The following is a 26,132-nucleotide window of genomic DNA, read 5'->3' as shown; positions in this document are numbered from 1 at the left end:
ATAAAAATAAGTCCATCCTTCCCGGATAACTACTAACCATGAGTCTAGTATCCTCCCGCGTTGACCAATGAGACAAGCTTTTCCTGTGAACCAGCCTGTCAGGTCCAATCAGGAGGAGGAGGTGGAGCTTGATCGTTGACTTGTGAATATTCTGTTCCTGTTTCCTCATTTTGCAAACTAAGAAGGGCTTTCTGGTTACAAAGGGGAGGAATTTGATTGTTTGCTTTCAAATTTCACTCCATGTGAAAACTTTCTTGACTGGACTTACTATTTTTGTACAAAATGTGGTATAGGTAATGTTTTAATACAAACAATGATGTGTGAACACATACCGCCTTTGCGATGCCCAATCCCGTCAGACCTTGGAAGCTAAGCAGGGAAGGGCCTGGTCAGTACTTGGATGGGAGACCGTTTGGGAACACCAGGAAGCCTAGTGAATGTAGTGAGTGAGTGAGTGGTTGGTGGTGGTCGGAGGGGCCGATGGCGCAAACTGGTTGCCTCGCTTCTGTCAGTCTACCCCAGGGCAGCTGTGGCTACAATAGTAGCTTACTACCACCAAGTATGGAGTGAATGAATAGTGCAATGTAAAGCGTCTTTGAGTGTCCAGAAAAGCGCTATATAAAACCGATGCATTATTATTGTTATTATAACACATAGTTTGTATATTTATATAAAGAAAGTATAAATAAATCTTACATTGAAATGTAACTTTAATTAATTTTTTTAATTATTTGATAGCACATTCCTGGAACCACCACCTTGACGTGGTGGAGGGGTTTGAGCACCCGGATTATCCTGGGAGCTCTGTTGTCAGGGGCTTCGTGGCCCTGGTAGGGTCTCCCATGGCAAACAGGTCCTGGGTGACGGGTGAGACAAAGAGCGGTTCAGAAGCTCCTTATGAGAGACCAACAGGCCCGGTTAGAACCATGAGGCCGTCCCCCCGTGGACCCACCACCTGCAGGAGGAGCCATATGGGGCTTGTGCAATGTAATATGGGCAGCTGGAACAGCCCCCACGACCCGGGAACGGAAAAGTGGAAGAAAATAGATGGATGTATATTTGATAGTAAAGAAACATACTCTGCTACCAGAGAATGCAAAGTCATTACACTTTTTTGGAGCCTACAGCACTGTCTCACCAGTAGAAGCTAGCAAGTTAATGTCAGTAGAGAAATGTTTTACACCAAATTAATAACTGCTGAAACTGCTGAAGATGTTACTTTTGTTTGGAATACAACACAGAAAGACAGATTATGATGAACCTGTTCAGGCAGATTGGAAGTGTTCATACTACTTATTATTTTACATTGGAACCTGACAGTGACAGTAAAGCTCACAGGAGAAGTGCCTCTCCAGCGGTAGACCTCACTGCATGTCACATACTATATCATGGTTCCATTCTCTGTCTGTAGGATAGCTGCAACAATATCAGTGAAGGATGCAATTATGGTATAAGGCTCTAAATGTCAAGTGCATGATTGTCGTCTTTCACTGAAGTAACCTCTGTCTTCTTGCATTCAGTGGATACCTCGTCCTTGACAATAGACAATACAGCTGTATTTAAAATTGGGCATTTTTTGTTATTGTTGTTGTGGAATCAGATTGAGGTAACCCATTTGTGGTTTGGCCATGAAACGACAAAGCTTTGTTGGGACAAAATTCGTTTTTATTATGTTACAAATCTGAGTCTACCCACCTTCAATATTTCTATTTCCATTAGGTGGGGAAATTTTAGAATGAGGGTGTCAGATTAAAAAAAAAAAAATGTGAATATGGCACTGTCTGTATATTTTCCTCTGTTTTCACTTAGCGTAGCACAATCTGGCATCAAGCAACCTATCAAATCTTTAATCCATCCCTCCTCTCCCCCACAGTGAGGTTTGCTAAAATGTTGGCAAACCTTTAGCAGTATCCTCCCATTTTTCACTGAAATTAGAGATGACACTGGAACAATTTTTCACGATAGATTTCATGCATGGCTTTGCATAGCTTTGATCTATCAACATAAATTGTTCCATTGCTTTAACTCCGTACGACCGAAAGCGCTTTGGAACATTTGCAGCGTGCATGCAGGCAGCAGGCTGGCATTGTAGATTGTATGTTATCAGAAGAGGCTATTTGGGGACACACAGTATTAATGTATTGATTGATTCACATTAGAACAAATCATTCTTTCTCTTTGTTTCTCTGCAGGACATGCTTCACTGCTCAACCTTGAACAAAAAGATTTTAAGTGACAGCCAACAAGCGAGCTTCCCTCATGCGTGTGGCAATTTACATGCATAACAGCACAATACAACTGGGTGAATTTGGAGAATACATGTATTGTCTTGTTGTCGGTCACTTACACAGTGGTTTCGGCCAGTTTATTTAAAAAAAAAAAATGATAATAATTCTGAAATACAAACCTGTGGGGGTAAAAATCTAACCACTCGTGTGAGGCAGCGGGTAGTCTAGTGGTTAATGCTGCTGCACAGCATTTGGGTCCCAGTGTCCAAGTGTCTCTCCTCGCTCTTCACCTCCTTTTTGTCTGATAATGCTTATATGGGCCAAAAAAAAAATATCCCCCAATACTTAGCTATTTTCATTTTTGATATCAGCTGACTTTAAGAGTGCACAGTTTAAAGACAGATAGAGAGGAATAAATAGCAACAGTGAATAAAAATCTATAGATCTCCACACTATGGTGGTTATGTTTGCCAGGGGCTGAAATGTTGTGTTGCCATGTCAACTGAAGACAGTGAAGAAGAACTGACTCATAGCTCCTTTCTGCTGGTGAGGAACCTTCAGACATCCCTATGCTAAAGGATAGGAAGCATATAGGCTCCTTTCCCTACCTTCTTCCACACTGACAGCACTTTTCGGACACTTCGTATCAAGGCGTGATGAATTTTTGGCATAGGCTGCCTCAGAATTCCTCCAGTTATAGCTCCTATGTCCTGATCCTAGCTCCTAACCCCTTGTCACGTGATAAGGTGAACCATTAGATCCCTATGCAGTTAGGAACTAGAGCTTCAGCTGCATTTGCACAATCTGACTGTCCTTACCCAGCGGCGGAAACAAAAACAACAGGAAGTGACATCACCAACAGCTGTTTCATAAAACTATCCCACCCATATAGTATTGGACTACAAAAACACTCCTACTGCGGTCACTGACTTTGGTGGCTTATGGGATGGCACATAGCTCCTAAGAAGTCCCTGTGCTCAAGGAGATATGATATGAAGCATTGAGGCTTTTCCCTACCTCCTTCCTCTCTGACGGCACTATTCGGATGCTTCTTGTCATGGCAGACGCTGACTCACATCCGGTTTGGGCTTGGACCTCTTACCAATTTGCTCGATTCGGAAGCAGCACAAGACCATTAGCCCATTTTGGACGCGCCCAAAGGTCGTTCCAGGTGCCCCGATTAATGGACCCACCCACTTAACTCCATGATGTTTGGGGCCATCACAATCAGAAACAGGGAGAATAAAAGCAGAGGCAGCCCAGCAACAAACAAGTTCAAATTAGTGGGTTTTGAGAGCGGATTTCAAAACAGAGACAGAGGAGCAGTAACATTTGTAGCTTGTCTGTTGACACCAACTAACCTTCAATCCCAACATCACATGAGCTCAATTTACCAAAGTCACATCACAGCAGAGTAGACTTGGCATATTCGGTTCAGGTTTGGGATCAAGTTTTTTGTACATAGGCTGGAGTTCTAAAGTGAGGCTCAGAATTAGCACTGCAGGTTTATAAGAGCGTGGTTTGAAAACTGCAAAAGGCTAGGGGCCAAGGCTCATAAGTTGTTGTAAATCTTTGGAGATTTTCACATAAGAGTTAACCGAATGAAAATTAATTGACTCTAGACTTTGAAGGGGTCTAAAAAGCACAATGGAGGCTTTTCACTCCTACTCATTTTTTTTCCCTCTCTCCTTGAAAAAGAATATGCTTTTAGTGCGCCCTTCTCTCAGCCTAGAAGGGCAACACTAAATATTTATCCAATCTTATAAAGCGAGATGTTCATGTTTTTATCATGAGACGCCCACGTAGCAGTCGTATAGTGGACTGCAATATTGAAGCACCTTTTAGCTACTTCAGGATATTGCACAACACTGCATTATAAGATCATTTGGACGCGATGAGTTGATGCACAGGCCAAGAATGCTGATCATCTGCATAGTGTTAAAAATAGTCATGAGTACGCATTAGCAGCTCAAAGACATGGCGAAATCTCACGTTGTTTGACTCGTTTTTGTATTATTGCAGAGACAAACTCATGATTGTATCCTAACATGGAGCACACAGAAACCTCACTACCTCAGGATTTTTATTTTTCTCCCATCTTGAGCCTGTGATCATAGTGAGTGGAGCTCTTTTCTCCACTCACTCCTGCCACATTTCTGCAACTACCATGTTTTTTTTTTTTTTTTCCTCAATCAAAAGCTTCCGGTGATGTTGTTGTGTCCTTGTCTTGTGTATCGTTAAAATTGCTCATTTTTTCTGTGCGACGTGGAAAAATTATGAACCCATCTGTGTGAGTCTGCGTCGAGGTAATGCAACATGAGAGGAGAGGTATAGGGAGTGACATTAAGCCCTGGTCTTGAAACCATGGAAACAATATGCTGTACTCACCACATAAAGAGCGGAAACAGTTCCTGCTCACTATGTGGTGAGGTACAAATGAGCGCTATTAGGACTACAGGATATACAGACACATATATATACAGAACTGAAGGGCTGAAGTCGCACTGCATTCAAACGTGTTCAAATGTCGAGCATAAATGTTACATTGTTGTTTTTTATATGATATTGCATAAATAGAGAAAGCTCCGGCGCCCTGTTTGCCTGTGACCGATTGCAATTCACTTCTAAGGCATTTTACATGATGTATTTTTATCTAGGTGCTAAACTTGAAATATTTAACAGGGTGTACCAAGGTGCAGCATGATCACCCCTAAGTGGACCAGCATCACCACTTTAAAGCAGTACTAAGTAACTTCTTTACTTTAATAAATCCTTTTCGTAGTCCCTCTGGGGGTAATAGAAGTGTTAATGGGATGACTGGGGGGTCTTTCATCTCCCCCTGGAATCTCTGGCCAGAAAACCACAGTTGCAACTTTGCTGCCACCGGAGTCAACGATAGACACTAGTAGAATCACGAAGAAGAAGCTAACAGGCTAACGGGCAAAGTTAACCGCGGACTAGCTAGGGCTGTGCAATTTATCGAAATTCGATGCGATTCGATTATTACACTAAACGATTCCAATATTAGCAAATCGAAAAAAAAAAAAAAATATTATTTCATTATTCAGAAACACAGCAAAGACAATCAAACAATACGTAACAATTTCAACAGTTTAATACATTGACAGGATTACAAAACAACACAAAATACAGGACAGTAGACAACAGTCTTGAATTGACAGGCAAAACAGTGCTTCAGCACAATACATTCCAAAAAGAAAAAATAAATAAAATAGTCATAGCTTTAGTAAATGTCTGGTTGGTGATGAGGATGTTCATCTTTTTATAGAAAAAAGAAAAAGATAATTAAGGATGCCCTCCCGCTTGTCCATCCAATGGACATGTGATGATGTCATCAGGCCGCGCTGCTCAGTTTGCTTGCGCAGGTGTGAGGGCTGGCCAGCAGGGGGCAGATGTGAAACAGAGACCTCTCCTCAATCGAGGCAAACTTGAAATCATATGTACTTTTATGTGTTCAGAAAACAGAAAATATTCAGCATAGTTTTTTGATTCATAAATAAATAAAATAAAGATAGACATTTTTTTCTGAAAGGCAACAAATAATCGTTTTAATAATCGCAATTTCAATTAAAATAATCGTGATTATAATTTTTTTCAATAATCGAACAGCCCTAGGACTAGTCCCACTTAAACAGTATTTACAGCCAAGTCTGAGTGAAAAAAATGATCTCCATTGTGTAATTGGATGAACAATATCCCTCTGTCCCTTTGTCTTTTCTGTCAGCGTAGAATTTACTCTCATGGACAATTATTGACTAAAAAATGCAACATGTTACGACACCTGCAGTGGCGCTTATGGCCTCTAGGGGCATGAGTTACTTAGTTCTGCTTTAAGATATTTAAATGTTGCTATGCTTTTATAAGGAGCTAAATGTTAACTTAACTACAACAATGTAAAACTAATATCTATAGTTGTTGTGGCATGCGTATTTAGAAAGAGTGAAATGTGTGCCACCCACTTATGCATTTAGAACTGTCTGATGTGCTTTCAGAGATAATTCCAGCCTTTTGATCTGACATGTATATGTAGTTCATCTTGACACTTTGAGGGCAGTTGTGTCTCTTAAAGCTCAAATGGAAATGTCAGGGCTTGTCATACATGTCTCCTCCCACTCTCCGGGGCTCGTGTAAAACATGTGATTTTGTAAACTATAGCATGTGCGTGAGCGGGCATGCACACAAAGGCACAATCTCACACCAGCTGAGGCTCCATGCCGCTGCTGTGCAGGGACACATGGCAGCACATGACACAACAGCTTGAAGACTGCAACTCAAGTACTGCGGAAACCAATAGCAACCATGTCTCCAATTTCATGCTGAAGCAGGCTTTTTCAAGTGAGGGGTCTGTTTGTATTTTCCGCGGAAGAATGCAGCTTGTGTTATGGGGGACGTGCTTTAGCCTGAAACATACATTAATCCTACTGTCAGCGTTCGCAGAGAAAGAGGAAGAAGTAATCAGAAACTTACTTTTAGCCTGACTCAACTTCTGTCTGTGTCCTATTCACAGAGCACGACTGGCAATAACTCAACTGCATCTTACTTCTGTTCTATCTGCCTGCCCTCCTCAATCTAACAATAGCTCAACATGCAATTTCAGCACTTCTTTTTGTTCAGGAAGTCGTAGCACCGGCATCAAATGCTTGGAACATTTTCATGTGTAATTTATACTTACTGCTGTGGCTAGATCAGCTGCACCAAACAGGCTTTTTAGGTATTTTACTCAGAGAAGAAACTCATCTGAGGTAAAATATGTGAGGCAGGTCTTTCTCGCCGAGAGGTGTTGGCTGCATAAGTAAACACCTTCTCTATAAATAGTTTTCACCAACTCTTTGTTGTTGTGCTATAATAATGTAGATAAGTTTGTAAGTCCGGTGTCAGAAACTTTTGAAGACACTGTAATAGAATTGTGACACACGGGATTTATTCCCTTGTGGCCGGTGACCATTTAAAATCATCTGAAATATATAGAAATAACAATAGAAAGAATAATACACATGAAAAGTATGTTTCTATCCTAATGTGTTTAAGCAATATGCAATTGTACACTACACATGTCTTTTAGATGACAAAAAATGCTGTTTTCATCATGCGCTCGGACTAATAACAAATAACTAAAACAACAAATGATCTTTCAAATCTATTAGCCTAAGCATGTAGCATATACAAATCCTGAGAGCGTGTATTCTCTCTGATGGAAAGCACACACCACACTATGGCACAAAAGAGCTAAGAGAAAACCTAAAGATTTGCCACAGGTTTGCAGTGAAGGAGATGGTGAAATGGGCAGCTGTGATAGATCCTGTGCACCAATAGTTTAAAATACTGAGCAGGTTTGTTCTTAAGAGAATGGAGTAATGTTACAGTTCAGAGGTCTTTGCTTGTGTGCCCTGACTGCTATAAAAGTCTTCACTGGTAATTTAATGCCTTCATTCAAGTAATGCACTTGATTGCCCCGATGTATTAAGTAATGATTATTTTGCGAAATTGTGGCCACACAATGGTCAATTAATCTTTAATGAAAGTGCAACTTATGACGCGGAGCGTGGCTCTGCAATAAGCAGGCACCTGCTTGCCAAAGCAGTTACAAGCCTCCGATGTGGTCTCTGCCCGCCCATATTTCACTGTGTGGAAACAGAGCACTTTTAAAAAGGACGTCATAAAGAGGGCAAAGTAACAGCAGCAGTTTTCATCTTTTAGTATTCATGCTATGTTTAAACGCCTGTGTTCCTCAAGGAATAAAATGTATTTGCTGCTGATGTGTGCAATGAGATTAAGTGCCATTTCGAGTTATTTATTTAGAGCGGGCTCGGCATATGGGGTTGCAGGGAATTATGTGCACTGACAGAGCATGAAGTTGGGGGTTATCAAACAGCTGCATGAGAATTCCAATATGCTCCATTTTCATCAGAACTCCTTAATGATGTGTTACCTCCCTATTCTAACTGCAGCGTTTTCCCCACATCTGCAGCACCATAACATTCTGTCCTAATTATTGTCAACCAGTGGTCATGATGAAAAAAAGAAATCACTGAGGTGAGGTCCAAATTTAGAAAAATGTGTCAGGCAGGGTTTACGCTTATATGGGAAGAATGCTTATTTATTATTTGAAGTCAAATAGTAACAACCAGCAGTTTTATAATATTTTGACTTTAAGCATCCTGTTTTTGTTTTATTTACTTTATTCATCAAAAGGCAATTATGTCACACAATGTTGCCAGTGCAGTCGTGTGTTATCAGTGTCAGTAGATGAGTATGAGCTGACTGGCTAAAGACACAGCAAAGCCAAAAGTTGAAGCATAATGTGATTATAATAAAATAATGCATTGGTTTTAAATAGCGCTTCTCTGGACACTCAAAGACACTTTACATTGCACTCTTCATTCACTCCATACTCGGTGGTGCACTACATTCGCTAGGCTTTCTGCTGTTCCCAAACCGTCTCCCATCCAAGTCCTGCCAGGCCCTTCCCTGTTTAGCTTCTAAGGTCTGACGGGATTGGGCAGAGCAAATGCCGGTATGGCCGAATTAATTAATGATTAAGCGAATAAGCAAAGAAACCCTGGAAACCTTCCCAAATCATTCTGTCCATCCTACAGTTTATTTGGGCATTTGAATGAATCACAATTTGAATTATTGCAATTAGAAAATTAGAAAATTAGAAAATAAAAATAGAAAACGTTTTTTATCAAAATCTTGCAGCAATTCATTGTGTCCATTTTAAACCTACCAAGGCAAGACACAAGAGCAATTTTTAGACCATTGAGAGTTTAACGTGTTGTATTTAAGGATTGTGGTGCTTTTACCAAACTGGTTTTAAACCTTTATTATTGTGATGTTTCTGATCAGAATGGCTTTGCTGCTGCTTTAGATTCACCGACTGAGGTCACAAAGAGGTCACTGTGAAAATAAATGTGTCTAGACCACTATTTAAAGCACTTTTGCTTGGACTTCAGTGCAGTTCCCTTACTTTTGACCGGTAAAAGTCAAAAGTATTTACCCTCAAATTTACTTAAGTTAAGTAAAAGTAAAGTGTGTCATTTTCGCTTGCACTTCGCACCACTGTGGCCTGTTTTTTGTTTTTTTTCTCTTTTCCTTTTTCTTAATATGTTGAGTTGCCAAGGAGATAGATTATGTTGTTACTAAGCAATCTGACGTTTCTCAGTTTATATAAGTTGAAAACACAAACTTTTCAATGTTGACCTCACAATGCCAGTGTGTGTGTGTGTGTGTGTGTGTGTGTGTGTGTGTGTGTGTGTGTGTGTGTGTGTGCGCGTGCATGTTGATCTCGGTGTTATTCGGGATATGAGCTATCCAGTGCAGGAGGGGGGGCTGTTATGTGCACCCGGCCGCTGGCACAGACTCTGTCAGCGAGCCGCGTTGATCCGTGAACTTGCCATCTGGATTCTCCCACAAATCACATTAAAGTTTCAGGCCCAGGAATACATCAGGCTAAATGAATATTGTATCCGGGGGTCGCAGACAGGCCTGATGGAGAAAGCGCCCCGCGTGCACCCTTCTCACCCGCTGTGGTCAGATATGATCCATGGACACTTCTTCTTCTTCTGTCTGGACCCTGCTACACTGGGCGGGCTATTGATGAGCTGTGGAGGGAATGGCATCATTATTTTTGGCTTTGTTTCTGGAGGGCCTGTAGTACTGCAACAGACCAAGAATGCTGATACTTACATCATTCGTAAAACTACACAACACCTTTCCAGCAAAGCAGAGAATCTAAACAGTGCAATTTGCCTGCTAAACTTAACATGGACTAAAATCACCAAGCTTTCTGTATTCGCTTTTATTTAGACTGTGCTATGTTGATTTTGCGTAAATGGAGGTTTCCCATGTTCACCTTTTGCCTGAAAATAAGTGAAAAAAAATAAATAATGACATCGTTCATCATTCAATAACATGTTCTGTTCTGGTTTGTGGTTGCATATTTTCTGCTGAAGCACCATTTGCGCTCCAGTAAAAGCTATTAGAATATATTGCCTCACCAAGACACTGTTTCATACAAGAAGGAAAAATCTATTTAGTTCTTTTCCAGTCCAGTGGCTTGTGTAGCCCGGGTTTATTCTGCGGGCTTGAACTGGAAGAAGAAAAAAAAAAAAGAAAAAAGGGCCTTAATGTTAGCCATCCAATCTTCACTTGTGTGTGATCCCCTGTGTGAGATATGGATTTGTGCGGCGGTGGTGGTAGTAGGCCAAAAGTCTTAGATTCAAATGAAACTTATACATTATATATCTGTGTGCATGTGTGAGTAATGCGCTTAAACAAACATGCACATTTCATCTGGATTTTAGGCGGCTCAGGTGAGGAATATCTACTGTTGTATGCACTATGCTACCTCCAATTTCCCCATCCTGAGGTGACACATCCAGGGCTCTTGTGCTGATATGCGGATCAGTGTTAAACAGGGACATGCAGTACAGTGGAAATATCAAGCTTTGAGTTGTTAGTTGTTTGCTCGCAGTTACTTATTCTTGATTGCACATTTCCTGTGTGTTTTGTACCCGCTGAGTGTTTCCTGAAAGCTGATGGAACAAGTGAATTCCTCCATTGTGAGATCCATAAAGTCTTATCTCATCTTGATAGTCTTCATCACGATCCTCGCTCCTCCTGTGGTGCATATGTGCTCCTGGGAGGTTGCGGGTATAGGTGGGGGTCGCCAGATGATTTCAAGACAATGTCGTTCCAATGGGTAATGGGTATAGCACTGAATTTGATACATTTATTAAAATTGAAAACTTAAATATTTGAAATTGAAATTGTGCAACTTTTAAATGAGAGAAGAAAGAAAAAAAAAGGTTTAAATGTGTGCATATTTGACCCAGTGGCTGTATGGCTGCATGAGTGGTCAGCATGGCGACTTTACTTTCCATCACGGTGGTCTCTACGATGCTCCATAATCAATTGTTTTATTGGTTTTCCGGTGAGCAGTGAAAACCTTCCAAACAATTGATCCTAGAGTGTTGTAGAGACCACTGCGATGGAAAGTAAGTGCACCATGCTGACCACTCATACAGCCATACAGCCACTGGGTCAAATACGCACACATTTAAACTTTTTTTTTCTCTCCTTTAAAAGCCGCTGGATCTCAACATGGTCAAATACGCACAAATATCAACTTTTTTTTCTACATAAAAAGTTGCATAGTGCACCTTTAATATCAACATATAGTACACTAACAACTATTCATTGGTCTGATTTTGAATATTTTGTGCCTGAAATTATTATAAATGCTTATTACATTTCCCGAGGGGCCTGAGTTATTGTTCTGGTGATTATAAATTGTTCTCTTTGGGAAGTTTAACTTTTTCACTGAACTAGTGAAAAGGTTCCAATACAACTCTATGGGAGAAATACAGTTTTGTAAGAAATCTTCAAAATGAAAATCAGTATATGACAGATTGGATTCACAAACCCGTCATATTGTTTTTATGGCTGAAAGTCCTTTCTACTGGACGACCTCACGCTCATGTTTTTGAATATTTCAGAGCAAATAACTGGACATTAGCTTACGTGTGGTGACAGAGAAGACAATGAACTTTGAGACAGTTTTTGTTTCATGTGGAATCGCCCTAGCTAAAAACTAAGTTTGCCAGTTACCGTAGTTACCATCATGGAATTTTCAGTTGCACCGCCTCAATTTTAAACTATAGGCTCTCTAGAATGTTGTGATACCACGTGAACGCAACCTATTCATCGTGTTTTGTTCCTGTCTTTCAGGTCTCCAGGTCATTTTCCCAGATTATCTCCAGGAGAAGTTTGTCCAGTCCGCTCTGAGCTACATCATGTGCAATGGCGAGGGCGAGTACCTGTGCCGGAACAGCCAGTGCATCTGCCAGTGTGCTGACGAGTACCCACAATGCAACTGTCCCATAACTGACATCCAGATCATGGAGAACACTCTGCTGGCCATGTCCGAGACCTGGGCCTCCTCATACAAAGACTTTGAATACTCCGGTAAGTTATGAGAGCATTTGTAAACTTAACTTAACACTTTCAGGTTTACTAGTTTGGCAGGGAGGGGCGGGAGGGGTTGGGGGTATGGTCACACGTGCACGCTCACGGTCCGCTACCAGGGAAGTGCTTTTTGCAAATGTTATTATTTGCAACAATTTATTCTTTGAATTTCGATATGATGCATCATTAATACAGTTGAAGTAACTGTAAAGCATGATGAAGTAGGAAACATTACTATGTTTTACAAAGTTTGAGTTTGTATTGTACTATTGTTAGATTGTTTAATATTTATCAGGGAGTTCCACAGTTTTTGATCTAATCAGACACATGTAATAAGTCTGTGTTCTGAGTAAAACAACAGGAACCAAAATCAGCATTTAAGGCCAAGTTCACTGGACTTTCTACAAAATCCCACCAGAGCTCACTCCAGTGACTTATAATGCTAACATCTGCACTTAAAAAACACATCTGTTACATTCAGCTTGGGTTGGATTTCCTTATTTTTACGAAGTGCCAAAGGGCTTTGATGTTCATTTTATTATCATATATTCGCACTAGTTCAACTTACTCGTGCTGTAGTGGCAGCTCCTGTCTCTGTCCCTGTTCCTCTGATCTTTTCTGCCGTAGCCTCAAATAAACACAACCGCATGGCTTGGTCTGGAACACGGAATGGATTAAGCAGGCGTAGTAGCTCAGAAAACAAAAACCAGGATGGCCTAGTGGAACGGATTTGGTAAAAACGCTCGTTTTATTGATTTGTGATTGTGCTGCATAACAAAAGTCCTGTCAGGGTGGGGGGCGCTGATGGCGGGGCGGCCCGTCCTGCCAAAATAATGGTAGGAGAAACACTGGCTTGTGAGGAAGTGGCAGAGCTGTTCATCAGGGCTGTAGTACTTGGTAAGAAGACACTAACTGGCCATTATGACGATGAGCGAGTCGTGTTTGTGAGTGCAACGGTGGAACGCTGAGGCTAAAAAGGCTAAAACACCGGTGTACACTTCTCTATAAGTCTCTGATGAAGCACATAATGTAGCGCTCTATTGCACAAAGCCCATGAGGAAAGGCGAGGTTACACTGTGAGACCTCCAATCTCCAGATAAGGTGTTCAGCTGACGAGAGATAAGGCCTATTTAACAGACTAGCCCTGGACTTAAAGCTGTTCTGGGGAAAAAAAAAAAAAAAAACTATGCCCAATCTTTAAAAGGCACCACAATGATATGTGATTATGAGAGACAAACTCTGGAGTGGAATTTTTGCAAAGGATGCTGCGATAAAACAGCAGGAAGGTTTAAGGATTTATCTGCCATCTGTGACTGTCTTGGGTGGGCAAAATCTCTTAAATTCAAAACACGAGGAGATGGAATCTGGCTCCTTTGAAGCAGAATAAAAAGGGGAAGGGTCTGACATGTTGTGGAGGAGATGGAAACAGTTCTGACATTTCTTTGCCACGGCTGGAAAGAGCTTTTTGCTGCCTGGCTCATTCATGGCTGGCAGTTGTACACAGCACATGGATAGCCCAGTGACAAAGCTTTAGTTTATTTTCTTATCAAAGTAATGACTGTGACTCTTTATGAGAGGAGATGAATGAAATACATGGGAGCATGACAATGCATAAGAATTGTTCATTTCAGTGGTTCAGTTCATCAATCTAAAATGGGAGCCGTATGGTGGGTCACATGAGTGGTTTGAATTGGTGGGGCCACCTGCACTAGTTTCAGAGGTTTTATGAATAAACCTATAAACATTTTATATTGTTTTCACCTCCCTGCCCCACTGTGCTGCATTTTAGCAACCCATCATTTCATTTAACCCCCGCCTTAACCGAGCACAGTTACCCACCATACTCACTTTTTTTTTACGAAAAGAAAAAAAAAAAGAAAAAAAAAGCAATGACAATGCAACAAAAATGTTCTGATCAGTTTTGTAGGTCTTAGCTTTCAAATGAGGAGTTACACCGGCCAATAGGATGAAGACTCTAACTGGAGAAAATGCGCTCAGTTAAGGACGGGGTAAAGAGGTTATTTAATTGTGTGAGCTTGCTTTCCAAACGCTTTATATTTGAATGTGTTGGAAAATACTCAAAACAATGATGCTTGACAATAGCCAGAAATCCTGGTTCTGATAGATATGTAGAGACACAGAGATCAATAAGCGACTGAAGCTGTAAAGATCACCTCATGCACTTTAATCATTCCATGTGCTTTGTAATTTCATGAAAGTTCTGACCTTATATTCTTAGTATCTCTTTTGTTTACCCCCTCTTTCTCCTTTGACTTGTGTGCCACAGATGAGTTCAAGTCCTTTCTGAAGAGGCTGCCCTCCACTCACTTTCTGCCTATCAGTAGCGTGCATCTGCTCTGGGGCAGTGACTGGGACCTGCAGGCTCGCTACAGGCTACTTCAGAGCTCCCTAGAGATCCAGCGGCTCAAAATCCACCGAACTGCCCGCAAGCTGTTTAGCCTGAGCATCCGCTGTCACCACAATCCCAACCACCAGATGCCTAGGGAGAGGTGAGTGGGACAACTAACTTCCTCTCTGACACAGAAAATATCACATTTAAAGTAAGGCCAGGATTTAGTACACATAGATATGCAGTAAAACAGGGACCAATCAACCGCAGTGGTTCAGTCATTCATCTCTTTCATCACAAAATTTGGTGCTCAAAATTCCCACATTTCTAAACCATTGAATAATTTGGGCATGTGATTGTGTCCTGAAGTGTTTGACAACTTAAGTAGCATTTTGTTCTGTTAAACAATGCCGTTTTGGATGGCGATCACAGAGGAGCTGTCCATGGTCCTGAACCTATTGTGCGACTTATCATTGTGTTCCCTCACCAGCCATGAACTTTTTCAATGCCTGAGCATAAGTTCAATATTAGGACAATGTCAGGATAGAGTCAGGATGTTCTTCCCAAAATCCTGACATTTCCAGGAGAATGTCCTGCTAAAGGGCACGTGTTTGAATTTGGCTTAAAGGCACACTGCGTAACATTTTGGTCTACACAGTTGCCATCAGTGCAAAACATGCTCCAGTTCAACACAGAAAACTGCTATTACAGTGAATAATCAAAGAATGGATTTGGACGAGGACCTAACCTATTTTAATCTCAAATTCTACTGACTTTAGTCACATCTCCATGGAGACGAGTTGGAGACGTACCCACTCCCGGTAAAGTTACAGTCATGTCTTAGTAGAGCTGAGCCGCTCACAGCAAAACCACATGTTTGTTTGTACATGTATGAGGTGTTTTTGCAACATCATAAAATAAGTGCTAGTATTTCAATTGTATTTATGAGTACAATTCTGAGTGGTGTGGCTTTAAATAATGTATTGTTTTTCCATTCAGCCAGTTGGACATAGCTGCTAAATGTTGATTGTCATTCTCATTCACATGTCATTCTTGATTCTTGATTGATAAGTTGTTCCAGCAAACCCAATACAGTACTTCAGCTGCAAATACATGATTTATTTGGGTTATACCTTTGAATTATTATTATTATATTTCTTTATTTTTGTTATTCTTATTGGAGGTCATATCTCTGCAAATAAAGACCATAGGCTGAAACCAATATTTGACATTTCCTCTCTTAGCACAGAAGCCGCTAAAGACACATAACTGGTAATACAATGAAACATATTTCATACAAGCATCATAATTCCCATGTTTGGACAGACAGGGGTACATTTTTTTGCATTGTCACTTGGAGCATGAGCTAAAACAATTTCATCCATTATAAATTTGAACTTATGGCGGCATTCCTCCTGTCCATCACGTCGACTTAGTGTCTTGTGCTTGCCCAAAGCACTCTGGCTCACTCCAGTGTTCCACTCTCTGAAAAGTGAAGCGGTGGGAGTTTTCTTGATAGGTCATTGCACACGTCTTGTCCCCACCTACTGGAGAGGCAGCTTAAGAGCCTTGCTGCCAACGTGTGTCGTGATGTCAGCCTTACCTGGAAAGGGAAAAAAAAAAAAAAATATGCAAAGTTCCTTGCTGCCACTTGAAAGACTTTAAAATCTTTTTCTGAATAGCTGCCACAATATGGATGGAGACATAAATCCATAAAGTATTTATATAAAAGCTCTAAAATGAGAAGTTGTCAACTGTCTCAGTTGGAAGGAAGCGGGCATGTGTTTGTGTGTGAGCTGGCAAGGGTTCGTACTGAAGTGTTATCAAAGAGCTGCAGTGTGTGCTGCTCTTCCAACAAGTATGCATCAAGGGCGTCTGATGGCGCCGGAAATAATGGTGCCCTGTTTGTTTGTTTGCTTGTGTGCAAGAGCCTCACATGAAATGAAGGGCCTATTTGTTTTCATTCATTCTTAAGTGGCTTGAGGTAACAGCCCTATAAATAAATACCATCACCTTGTTTGTGTGTGTGCTGTAAATCTTTCCGTTATGTTTAGTCTTTCTTGGAAAAGGGAATTAGGTTGTGTGTGTATGTGACTTCACACCATTCTAAAAAGGCAACAGATGAAAATTAAAATGGCGGGCAGCAAAGAAGAAGAAACGTAGAAGTGAAATTTGCCTCTATTTCGTCAGACAGTGAATGGGTTATGGATGTAATCTCTAGAACTGGGTCTGATGGCAGTGTGGTACAAAGGTACCCACTAGCACCGAGAGAAAGAGATCAAAATATGCCTTCTTTTGACCAAACACTCATTCAGATTTAGGACTGGCACAAACAGGCTGTATTTTATATGTAAATCATAGAAACTTATCAACAATGATCTGCCCTGAAAAGCTTCCCATTGCACAAAGTAACTTCCCAAACCTTGCAACAATTCTTGTGACATGCAAAGCCCGCTGGACAGGAGACTGGAGATTTGGGGCACACACCATCAATGTTTCTGGCCAGATTCAGCGGTGAGGACCCCGGGGGAGGCCTGGCAGCACATCTTCAGCCTGTCACAGAGACCACACACAGCCATGATGAGAAGAGTCCCTTCTGCCAATGCACACAGGTTCAGCGGGGCCCATCCCAGGAGGGGGAATTTTTTGGATTCATTTCTGTCCTTTCGTGGGGCGTCCCTTAGATAATGGAATACAAGGCTGTCTTAATTGAGATACGGCAGGAAAAACGTTGTTATATGGCATTGGTTATTTTGAATTAGCATCAGATTGTTTTTACATACTAAGATATGTTCTTACCTGAGCTTAGACGAGTTGATGCATAACTGTCAGTGTCTGGTCTTTGTGCGTGTGCTCAGTCACGCAAATGTTGTTAGCATTTAGCCTCTCCCAGCATTGGTATAGCCCCAAACTAAAGTGAGATATTACTGCATGGATGTCGAAGTGCTCAGTGTTATTACGCCTTACATATATAGTGCCCCTTTTTATCCACTTAGAAAATCGACATATTTGATTTTGTGTAACTAGACTTGGATCGTGTAAAGGCTCACGTAACTGTATTTAACTGTATTTAAGTTGGTGGGTTGCAGGTTCTAGAATGTGATGATGTCACCGGACCCAGCGGGGGACAGGAGCCCGTTTTTCCTATTAACAACATTACACTTTCACAAGTCGTAGCTAAAAAGAAAATGTATGAATTAGAAAAAAATGCATTTACATCAGTCTCTGGGTCCAGGTAGTAGTAGTAGTAGTAGTAGTAGTAGTAGTAGTAGTAGTAGTAGATGAACACTGTATTTAGAGATCTGTAGAAGATGTCTGGTTTTATCCACAGACGCACAAAGGGGATCATGTGTTTTGTGACATTCTGGCCTACTCTGTCAGAACAAGAAACACAGCGAAACCACCACAATCCTCCAGGGACTGCTCTGGCTTACTTTCTAATTAACCTTTAGCTCATAGTTGAGCAAATACCACGATCTGGCTCTCTATAAAAGTTTCCTGAAGAAGTAGCTCTGTCAAGCAGGCCTGGACTGTACGTTCCTCTGGATGAGAAGAGGAAAGCTTTTATTTTAAACCTTAAACCTTAAATCATACTCACAAAATGTGTGCATTGCTTTATTCTTTATTCATATCATCTTAAGCATTTTGACATGGAATTCCAGAAGACTCTATTTGTCCTGAGGGTAGATTGTCTCGGACACACAGGGTGCCTCACAATATAATGCAATAACTAATGGCAAGGTCAGTGACAGTCATTTGTAAAAGGCTGCATAGGAATGTGGCTCTCTACATTATACATCAATATCGCTACTTTCCATTGAAATGGTAAATTGGTAGCATTCCGGGTTAGCAGCTTTGCACTAAATGAAACATGTAAAATAAAATGTCTATGGTTTAGTGAAACACAACACATCCATATGCAGCTGTGTTTATTTGTGTGGGTCTCAGGGTAATTTTAACCCATTTTTCTTGCCTGGTTTATTTCTGTTTTATTCCAGTCCACTTTGTTTCTATAGCACAGTTTATAAACAAGTGTTTCCAAAGTGCTGCACATAAGATCGACAGTAGGAATCAAAAATTAAATCAAGTGAAACCATCAATTGCTTTATTGCTTATCACGCAGCATCAAGTGCTGTACACATTTGTTTTCAGGAAGGTTGATATTTTGATCATGCTTATGCTGTAGTGGAGTCAATGGACTGTAATGAACGTGATAGAACCAGAAAAACAACAAAAATGAAAATATTTTTTTGGCAAAATAAAGGGGAAAACATGAAGGAAAGAAGGTATCAGATATTTGAAGAATGCTTTTAGCGGTCTTAGTGATAAGGAGATGCAAAATAAAGATTGTGTCTATGGTAGAAATTATTATTATTAAACTTTACTTAAATGTATGAATGTAGAAGTCTTGACTAGGTCACCTGAATTGAGCAAGGGTTTGGGGGGTAACTGAGGCTAACCAAAGAGGCTGCCGCATTGAAACAGGCCAAGTGTCTTGCCCAAGGACTCACTGATCAGAGCAGGGATAGAACCGTGAAACCGTTCAGACAAGTTGTGGTTTTTTGTTTGTATTAAAGGGATATTTCAGGATTTTTGACATAGGGCCTCATTTCCTAGTTATCCAGAGTGTTGCTGATTTCTGGAGATGTTTTTTTGTGTAATTCATGCAGTTCTTATATTTGAAGAGTTACGTGGCGCTAGGCTAGTGCAAGGCTAGCACATTTCTATGGTATCAGCTAGCCTGCATTAAAACAGTCTGACCCGCTCCACAGTGCACCTGAGGCAAATCACTTATAACACCAGACTAACGATATAAATGTCTGTGTCGATAGAGTAATTTTTGGAATATAACTGACCTTGCATCACATGAATGATCGCATTTTGAGGGACTATTTTCTAGCAGATCACTCCGCCGCCACGTAGCTGATACAACCACGGAGCTGATGCTGCTCAAGTATAAGGTACTTTAAATGCGAAATGGTATCGACACAGACATTTCTATGGTTAGTCTGGTGTTATAAGTGATTTGCCTCAGGTGCACTGTGGAGCGGGTCAGACTGTTTTTAATGCAGGCTAGCTGATATCATAGAAATGCGCTAGCCTAGCACAAGCCTAGCGCCACATAACTCTTCAAACAGAAGAACTGCATAAATTACAAAAAAAATATCTCCAGAAATTAGCAACACTCTGGATAACTAGGAAATGAGGCCCTATGTCAAAAATCCTGAAACATCCCTTTAACTACATGTGCTAACCTGGACACAGGAGGCTGACATTGCAAGAGCTTGTCATCACCTCATCATTCACTTCACTACTAGGCATCTGTTTATAGCCACCACAGTAAATTACATCTGTGGACGCCGGCTTTAAAGCCCGGAGAACCTTTATGACTCTACTATATTGGATTTGCTATTGCATTTTCTGTAATGGCACAGGCAGCTAGCTTTAAGTAGAATGAACGTAGCATTTTGTCTTGAGTTTAAATGATTAATAGTGACAGATCTGAAGTAACACCACTCACAGCCAGCTCATTAACATAGGAGCTCTGCATCGCCTTCATTATACATGTCCCACTCCCATATATTTACAAATAGTGCTGTTGGCACCATTTGATTAATTACCACTCGCTAATTTCTATTGTTTTTGACAGACGATTTTTTTACACTGTAGCGAAGGAATATATAAAATGAAGCAGTCTTATGGTGTCTTATTAAACTTGCAGACTTATTACCCAAACATAACCATGCCAGAAAGCTGAATTCTTGCGGTGTTTGTGAGTTTACAAGCACACGGGAGAATCCATCCGCGGTCCCAGATTGATGTCGGTGCAAATGTTATTGACGCTGTAATATCAATATGGCTCCAGGTTAACCCAAACATACGATCTGCCCTAATGAACTGTAGTGCATGAACAAGCTGAATATAAAACTGCATTACCTTTTGACCTTATGGTCTTGGAACAAAAGAGGTCGGTTTCAAAAATGTGATTTCCATGCCAGGTGGGACCTTTCTGTGTGTTTTTTCCTCCTGTGCTTACAAGGTTTTCCACATGCTCCGGTTTTCCCTAACACTAAAACATTTCAGACAGGCCAGAATGAACAACGGATGCAAAGCAGTGCAAACAAAACATCCCTGCGCTGCATAATTCAGTCTTCCATTAAACTAATACAGTAATTATATTACCTCCCATCAACAAACATGTTTGATTAAGTTCCAATTAAATTATATCAATTCCAGTGCAATTTTGTGTTAAATCTCCCCACAGACCAGAATACATTTAATATATACTCGGTAATAGAAAAACCAGGGCATTCACTTTATTTCTCTTGAGTTAAGTTTTCACGCCTCAAAGACATTATTGCACTTGAATCATCCTCTCTCTCTCTCTCTCTCTCTCTCTCTCTCTCTCTCTCTCTCTCTCTCTCTCTTTCTCTTTCTCTCTGTCTCTTTTTCTCTCTCTCCCTCTCTCTCTTTCTCTCTCTCTTTCTCCCTCTCTCTTTCTCCCTCTCTCTTTCTCTCTCTCTCTTTCTCTCTTTCTTTCTCTCTCTTTCTCTCTCTCTCTGTCTCTCTCTCTCTTTCTCCCTCTCTCTCCCTCTCTCTCTTTCTTTCTGTCTTTCTTTCTCTCTCTCTTTCTTTCTCTGTCTCTCTTTTCTCTCTCTCTGATTCTCTCTCTCTCCCTCTCTCTCTTTCTTTCTGTCTTTATTTCTTTCTCTCTCTCTCTTCCTCTCTCTCTGTCTTTCTGTCTTTCTTTCTTTCTCTCTCTCTTTCTTTCTCTGTCTCTCTTTTCTCTCTCTCTGATTCTCTCTCTCTCCCTCTCTCTCTTTCTTTCTGTCTTTCTTTCTTTCTTTCTCTCTCTCTTTCTTTCTCTGTCTCTCTTTTCTCTCTCTCTGATTCTCTCCCTCTCTCCCTTTCTTTCTTTCTTTCTTTCTCTCTCTCTTTCTTTCTCTGTCTCTCTTTTCTCTCTCTCTCTGATTCTCTCCCTCTCTCCCTTTCTTTCTTTCTTTCTTTCTTTCTTTCTTTCTCTCTCTCTTTCTTTCTCTGTCTCTCTTTTCTCTCTCTGTTTTGCTCTCTTCCCTCTCTCTCTTTCTTTCTCTGTCTCTCTTTCTCGCTCTCTTTCGCTCTCTTCCCTCTCTCTCTCACCCTCCACAAGTGAATCAGTGAAATCAGTGTTGACACTATGTAGAGAAGAATCCAAAGTACCATCAAGTTGCACAGTTTGAATCTCTTGTACAGAATATACTCTTTGGTTTAAGATCTATTTTCCTTTATAGTTGATATGTTCTAGGTTTTGTTTGGGCACAGCTCTGGGGTATGTTTTGTCATCTATCATTGTTAAAAGGAAGGTTCATTAACATGTCAGTCTAACCTTGACCAGTCTGCTGCTCTGAAATCACGATTCAGAATTCACCTTCACAGTCACAAAAGGAAGTTCCAATACTGTCAAGATGACAAGGAAAGAAGCAGGCCTGAGGGTAAAAGAGGAGACCAGAGCAGAATAACAACGAACACTTCTCTGCTTGAAGAAAACTGCCCGACTCCCCTTTGTGCTTCAAAGAACTAAAATACCCGTTTTGTGAATAGCCTGTTTAATCATCACATTAGAATACAGATTTATAGATTTTACAGATAGCACCAATGTGTTTCATTTATATGTCTAGATATTGTATCAGTCTCAGTATAGACCTATGTAACTGTATTTGGCTTAACATGATCACTTATTAACTAGGTGCTGGTTTTCTGGTTGTAATAATCAGTGTATCATCTATAAACATTTTATTCATCCATCGTTTGTCTCTCTCTCTCTCTCTGCCATAGGTCTGTGATGCAATGGCTGAACAGGGTGCAGTCGTTCCTCTACTGCAATGAGAATGGTTTCTGGGGAACATTCCTGGAGAGCCAGAGGACATGTGTGTGCCACACAGGTGTCACTCTGTGCCAGCGGCCCATTCCTTGTGTCATCGGAGGCAACAACAGCTGTGCCATGTGCAGCCTGGCCAACATCTCCCAGTGTGGCTCCTGTAACAAGGGCTATAAGCTGTACCGTGGCCGCTGCGAGCCTCAGAATGTGGACTCCGAACGAAGTGAACAATTCATCAGCTTTGAAACAGATCTGGATTTTCAGGACTTGGAGCTCAAGTACCTGCTACAAAAGATGGATTCCCGCCTCTACATACACACTACCTTTATCAGCAATGAGATTCGTCTCGAGACTTTCTTTGACCCTCGGTGGCGTAAACGCATGTCCCTTACTCTCAAAAGTAACAAAAACCGCATGGACTACCTCCATATGATTATTGGGTTATCAATGAAGATCTGTCAGATGCGAAACAGCAGCATTGACCCCATGTTCTTTGTGTACGTCAATCCTTTCAGTGGCAGCCACTCTGAGGGCTGGAGCATGCCATTTGGAGAACATGGATATCCTCGATGGGAGAAAGTGCGTCTGCAAAACTCCCAGTGTTTCAACTGGACCCTGCTGCTGGGGAACCGCTGGAAGACTTTCTTTGAGACTGTCCACATTTACCTGCGTAGTCGAGCTAAGATCCCCACTGGTCTCCGCAATGACACAGGCCAGGGCCCAGTTGACCTGGCAGACCCAAACAAACGACAGATTTACATTAAAATATCTGACATCCAAGTGTTCGGCTACAGTCTGCGCTTCAATGGAGACCTGCTGCGTAGTGCTGTGCAGCAGGTGAACCAATCGTACACACAAGGAACTCAGTTCTACTCCTCCTCCTCGGTCATGCTCTTGTTACTGGACATCAGAGATCGCATTAACCGTCTAGCCCCTCCGTCTGCACCTGGGAAACCCCAGCTGGACCTTTTCTCCTGTATGCTCAAGCATAGGCTGAAGCTCAACAACAGTGAGATGATCCGAGTGAACCATGCCTTGGACATGTATAGCACAGAGATTCTCAAACAGTCAGATCACTTAACAACTAAACTCTGTTAAACGTTCGCAGCATAATGAACAAAAGAATCTAAGGGAATATAAATCTGAATTTTGTTTCACTTTTGGACTTTTTCTGCCTTTTGATGTAGTATTAAATTTGTAAGAATAATTCTTAAAACAAAAAGGACATGCAGTGATGGAAAGTAGTTCAGGCAGACAAAGGAGATTAATGGATCCACTTTGAAGACTGTACCATATTTTTCCCAGCATGTCTGTCACTCCCCTAACTAAAACTCAAAAGAGAGACGGAAAAAAAATCTTCTATTTACTTGTGAGAAGAGGCCTTGATTTTACTCTGAGGGATCAAAGGTTTTATCTGAAACTGCCATTCTTATGAAACACAAACATTTTTAAAATAAAAAAAAATAAACCAGGGCAGACCAGATATCCTTTATTTCAAGTCAACAGTTTCACAACTGATGGTTTGATATTGAAGATGTTTATATAATGTAAGGATCCATATCCCAAATTATTACAATAGAAACTCTATTGCAAACTGAATCCATATTGCCCTTTGTAAGTTACCAAACACACACGGCACACAGCAAGGCAGTAATGCATAATCATGTCGAATATCAAAGCCAGCTGTTTATATTCATATATATATGTGTGTGCGTGAGAGTGTGGCTGTGTTTTCTTTTGGCTTGACGCTTCTCGCTGTTCTTAATTTAATGTGTCCTTTCAGATTGACATTGTCTGAGTTTAACCTTTTCAGTTTGGAGTGCTTCTTCTCGTGTTTGAGATACAAGTTGTGTTTCTCACAAAGCAGTACCTCCTGGTGCGCGAGTGCAATATTGTGGTCTGAAGAATTTAACAATCAATGCTATTTTGAACAGCTTTGCAAAATGTACATGTTGTGACTGCTGATTTGTGGAGCTTTCCCGCACCAAGAGCAAAATGTAAACCTTCATCATTCAGGCACGTTACAAGATGAGTGAAAGCCATACACTCCCCTGACGTCCATCGAGAGAGGCAAGCACCCCCCAGTATTACACTACATGCTTACTTCATAACATACATGTTGGATACAAGCTGTATTTCCTGTAATAATCTCTTTATATCAGACAAGAGCACAAAACAAATTAAACAATAAGTGAATGGGTTAGATTTATAAATGATTAAACATTTATGTTTTGCCAGTGGCACAGAAAAATCTAAAGCCTCAATGTATTATAGCAGTAAACACTGGAGCATTATTTCCTGAAGGCTTCATTTCCAGTTTGAAGGTTGGTGCTTGATGTTTCAGCTGCATGACCGGGGAAGTCATATTGACTAACCACAAGGAAACAGCACTACCTATCTGTTCTGTTCATGAAAGAATTCAGAGACACATTGTTGGATGAGGTGAAACCAAACATCACTGAAGATTGCCGAAAGCTTGTCAAATTGTTATGCTCTACCCAGATTCACAATGGATTTTTTTTTTTGTTCTATTCTACAATATTTCTAAGCCCCTGTGAAAAAAAAAAAAAAAACACCCAGTCACCATTCAGCAAATACATTTCCAACATTATTCTTGTTCTTATTAAGTGCCTGTTATCTATCCCTTTAACATGATTTAAACCAGAGGACGTTTTGGCTGTTACATCATGTGACACTGAAATTCCTTTGGCATCGGGTCATTGTTTGTCCAAAAACCCACTCATTTTGTTTTGTGCATGCGGGGCGATCTGCCGTTTGAAATGACGAAGGGTGACTTTATGTAACAGGGGATACTGTTCAGTCCGCTGTTGTACAATATGTCTGTATATACTGATTCAATGCTCTGCTACATTATGATACTATAAAATATTAAATAAAAGGGAATACAGTAAAGACTTAATATAAAAGCACCCCATTTCTGATGAATTGACATAAAATAGTGGACTCTAATCTCATTCATAATTCCCCATTGTTTTTTATAATGTTGAATCACAATGTACTTTCTAATTTGGATCCACTGCAAGCACATCTCGTCATATGGTGTTACGCTATCACAGTGTTGCTTACATGTATCCATGGATATGTCTGATGGAAGATTTTTACACATAATGCATTGCTTATGTACTTTTTGCTGTTCTGTTGAGATATTATATCAGCTTATTTCAAATGAATGTTTCATATAATCTATTTCTCATTAAAAAGCTATATTTAATACAGAGATCATGTGCTATTTTCTACATTGTAGAGACATTGCAGCACAGTTAGTCCTTTTTCTTTTTCTTTTTTTCCTTTTCCTTTTTTTCTTCTTTTTCAGTGTATTTTCACTCACTGACTATACATTGCACTCATTGTAAGGTACTACATAGGCTAGTGATTGTCGCCAGTTTATGTCCAGCAGGTCACGGGACTTAACCTCACTGTTCATATATTGCTTTCATCGTATTTTAGTGTTTGCCTTTATATTGGATCAATGAATAAATCAAGATCTCTGTGATTAGATTATGTATTTTGATAGTATGTTGTAAACTAAAATAAGGCCAAACTGAAACCAAAAGGGGACAAAGGGGGTGTCTTTCTTTTATACACTTTTTTCACATTCACAATTCACCCAAAGAGCTTCACAAGGAACTATTATCTCAGCACTCCATGTTCCATGGAAAGATACGCATTTTGCCACAGTTGCCAGACT

At 40.6% G+C, this 26,132-nt stretch overlaps 1 protein-coding gene across 1 annotated transcript in view; it reads left to right on the top strand.

The window, feature by feature from the left end:
- brinp1 (bone morphogenetic protein/retinoic acid inducible neural-specific 1) overlaps positions 1-23,891 on the top strand; it is a 132,859-nt gene extending 108,968 nt beyond the window's left edge. Inside the window, exons 6-8 of the mRNA XM_079581068.1 lie at positions 11,979-12,215; positions 14,503-14,725; positions 22,381-23,891. Of these exons, the coding sequence (XP_079437194.1) occupies positions 11,979-12,215; positions 14,503-14,725; positions 22,381-23,521 (1,601 nt within the window). The 3' untranslated portion in view covers positions 23,522-23,891. The remainder of the gene's footprint in view (positions 1-11,978; positions 12,216-14,502; positions 14,726-22,380) is intronic.
- The last annotated feature ends 2,241 nt before the right edge of the window (positions 23,892-26,132 follow it).

This window comes from Gobius niger (assembly GCF_951799975.1).
Source record: "Gobius niger genome assembly, chromosome: 2".
Lineage (NCBI taxonomy): Eukaryota > Metazoa > Chordata > Actinopteri > Gobiiformes > Gobiidae > Gobius > Gobius niger.
This window is presented reverse-complemented; position numbering and strand designations above follow the sequence as displayed.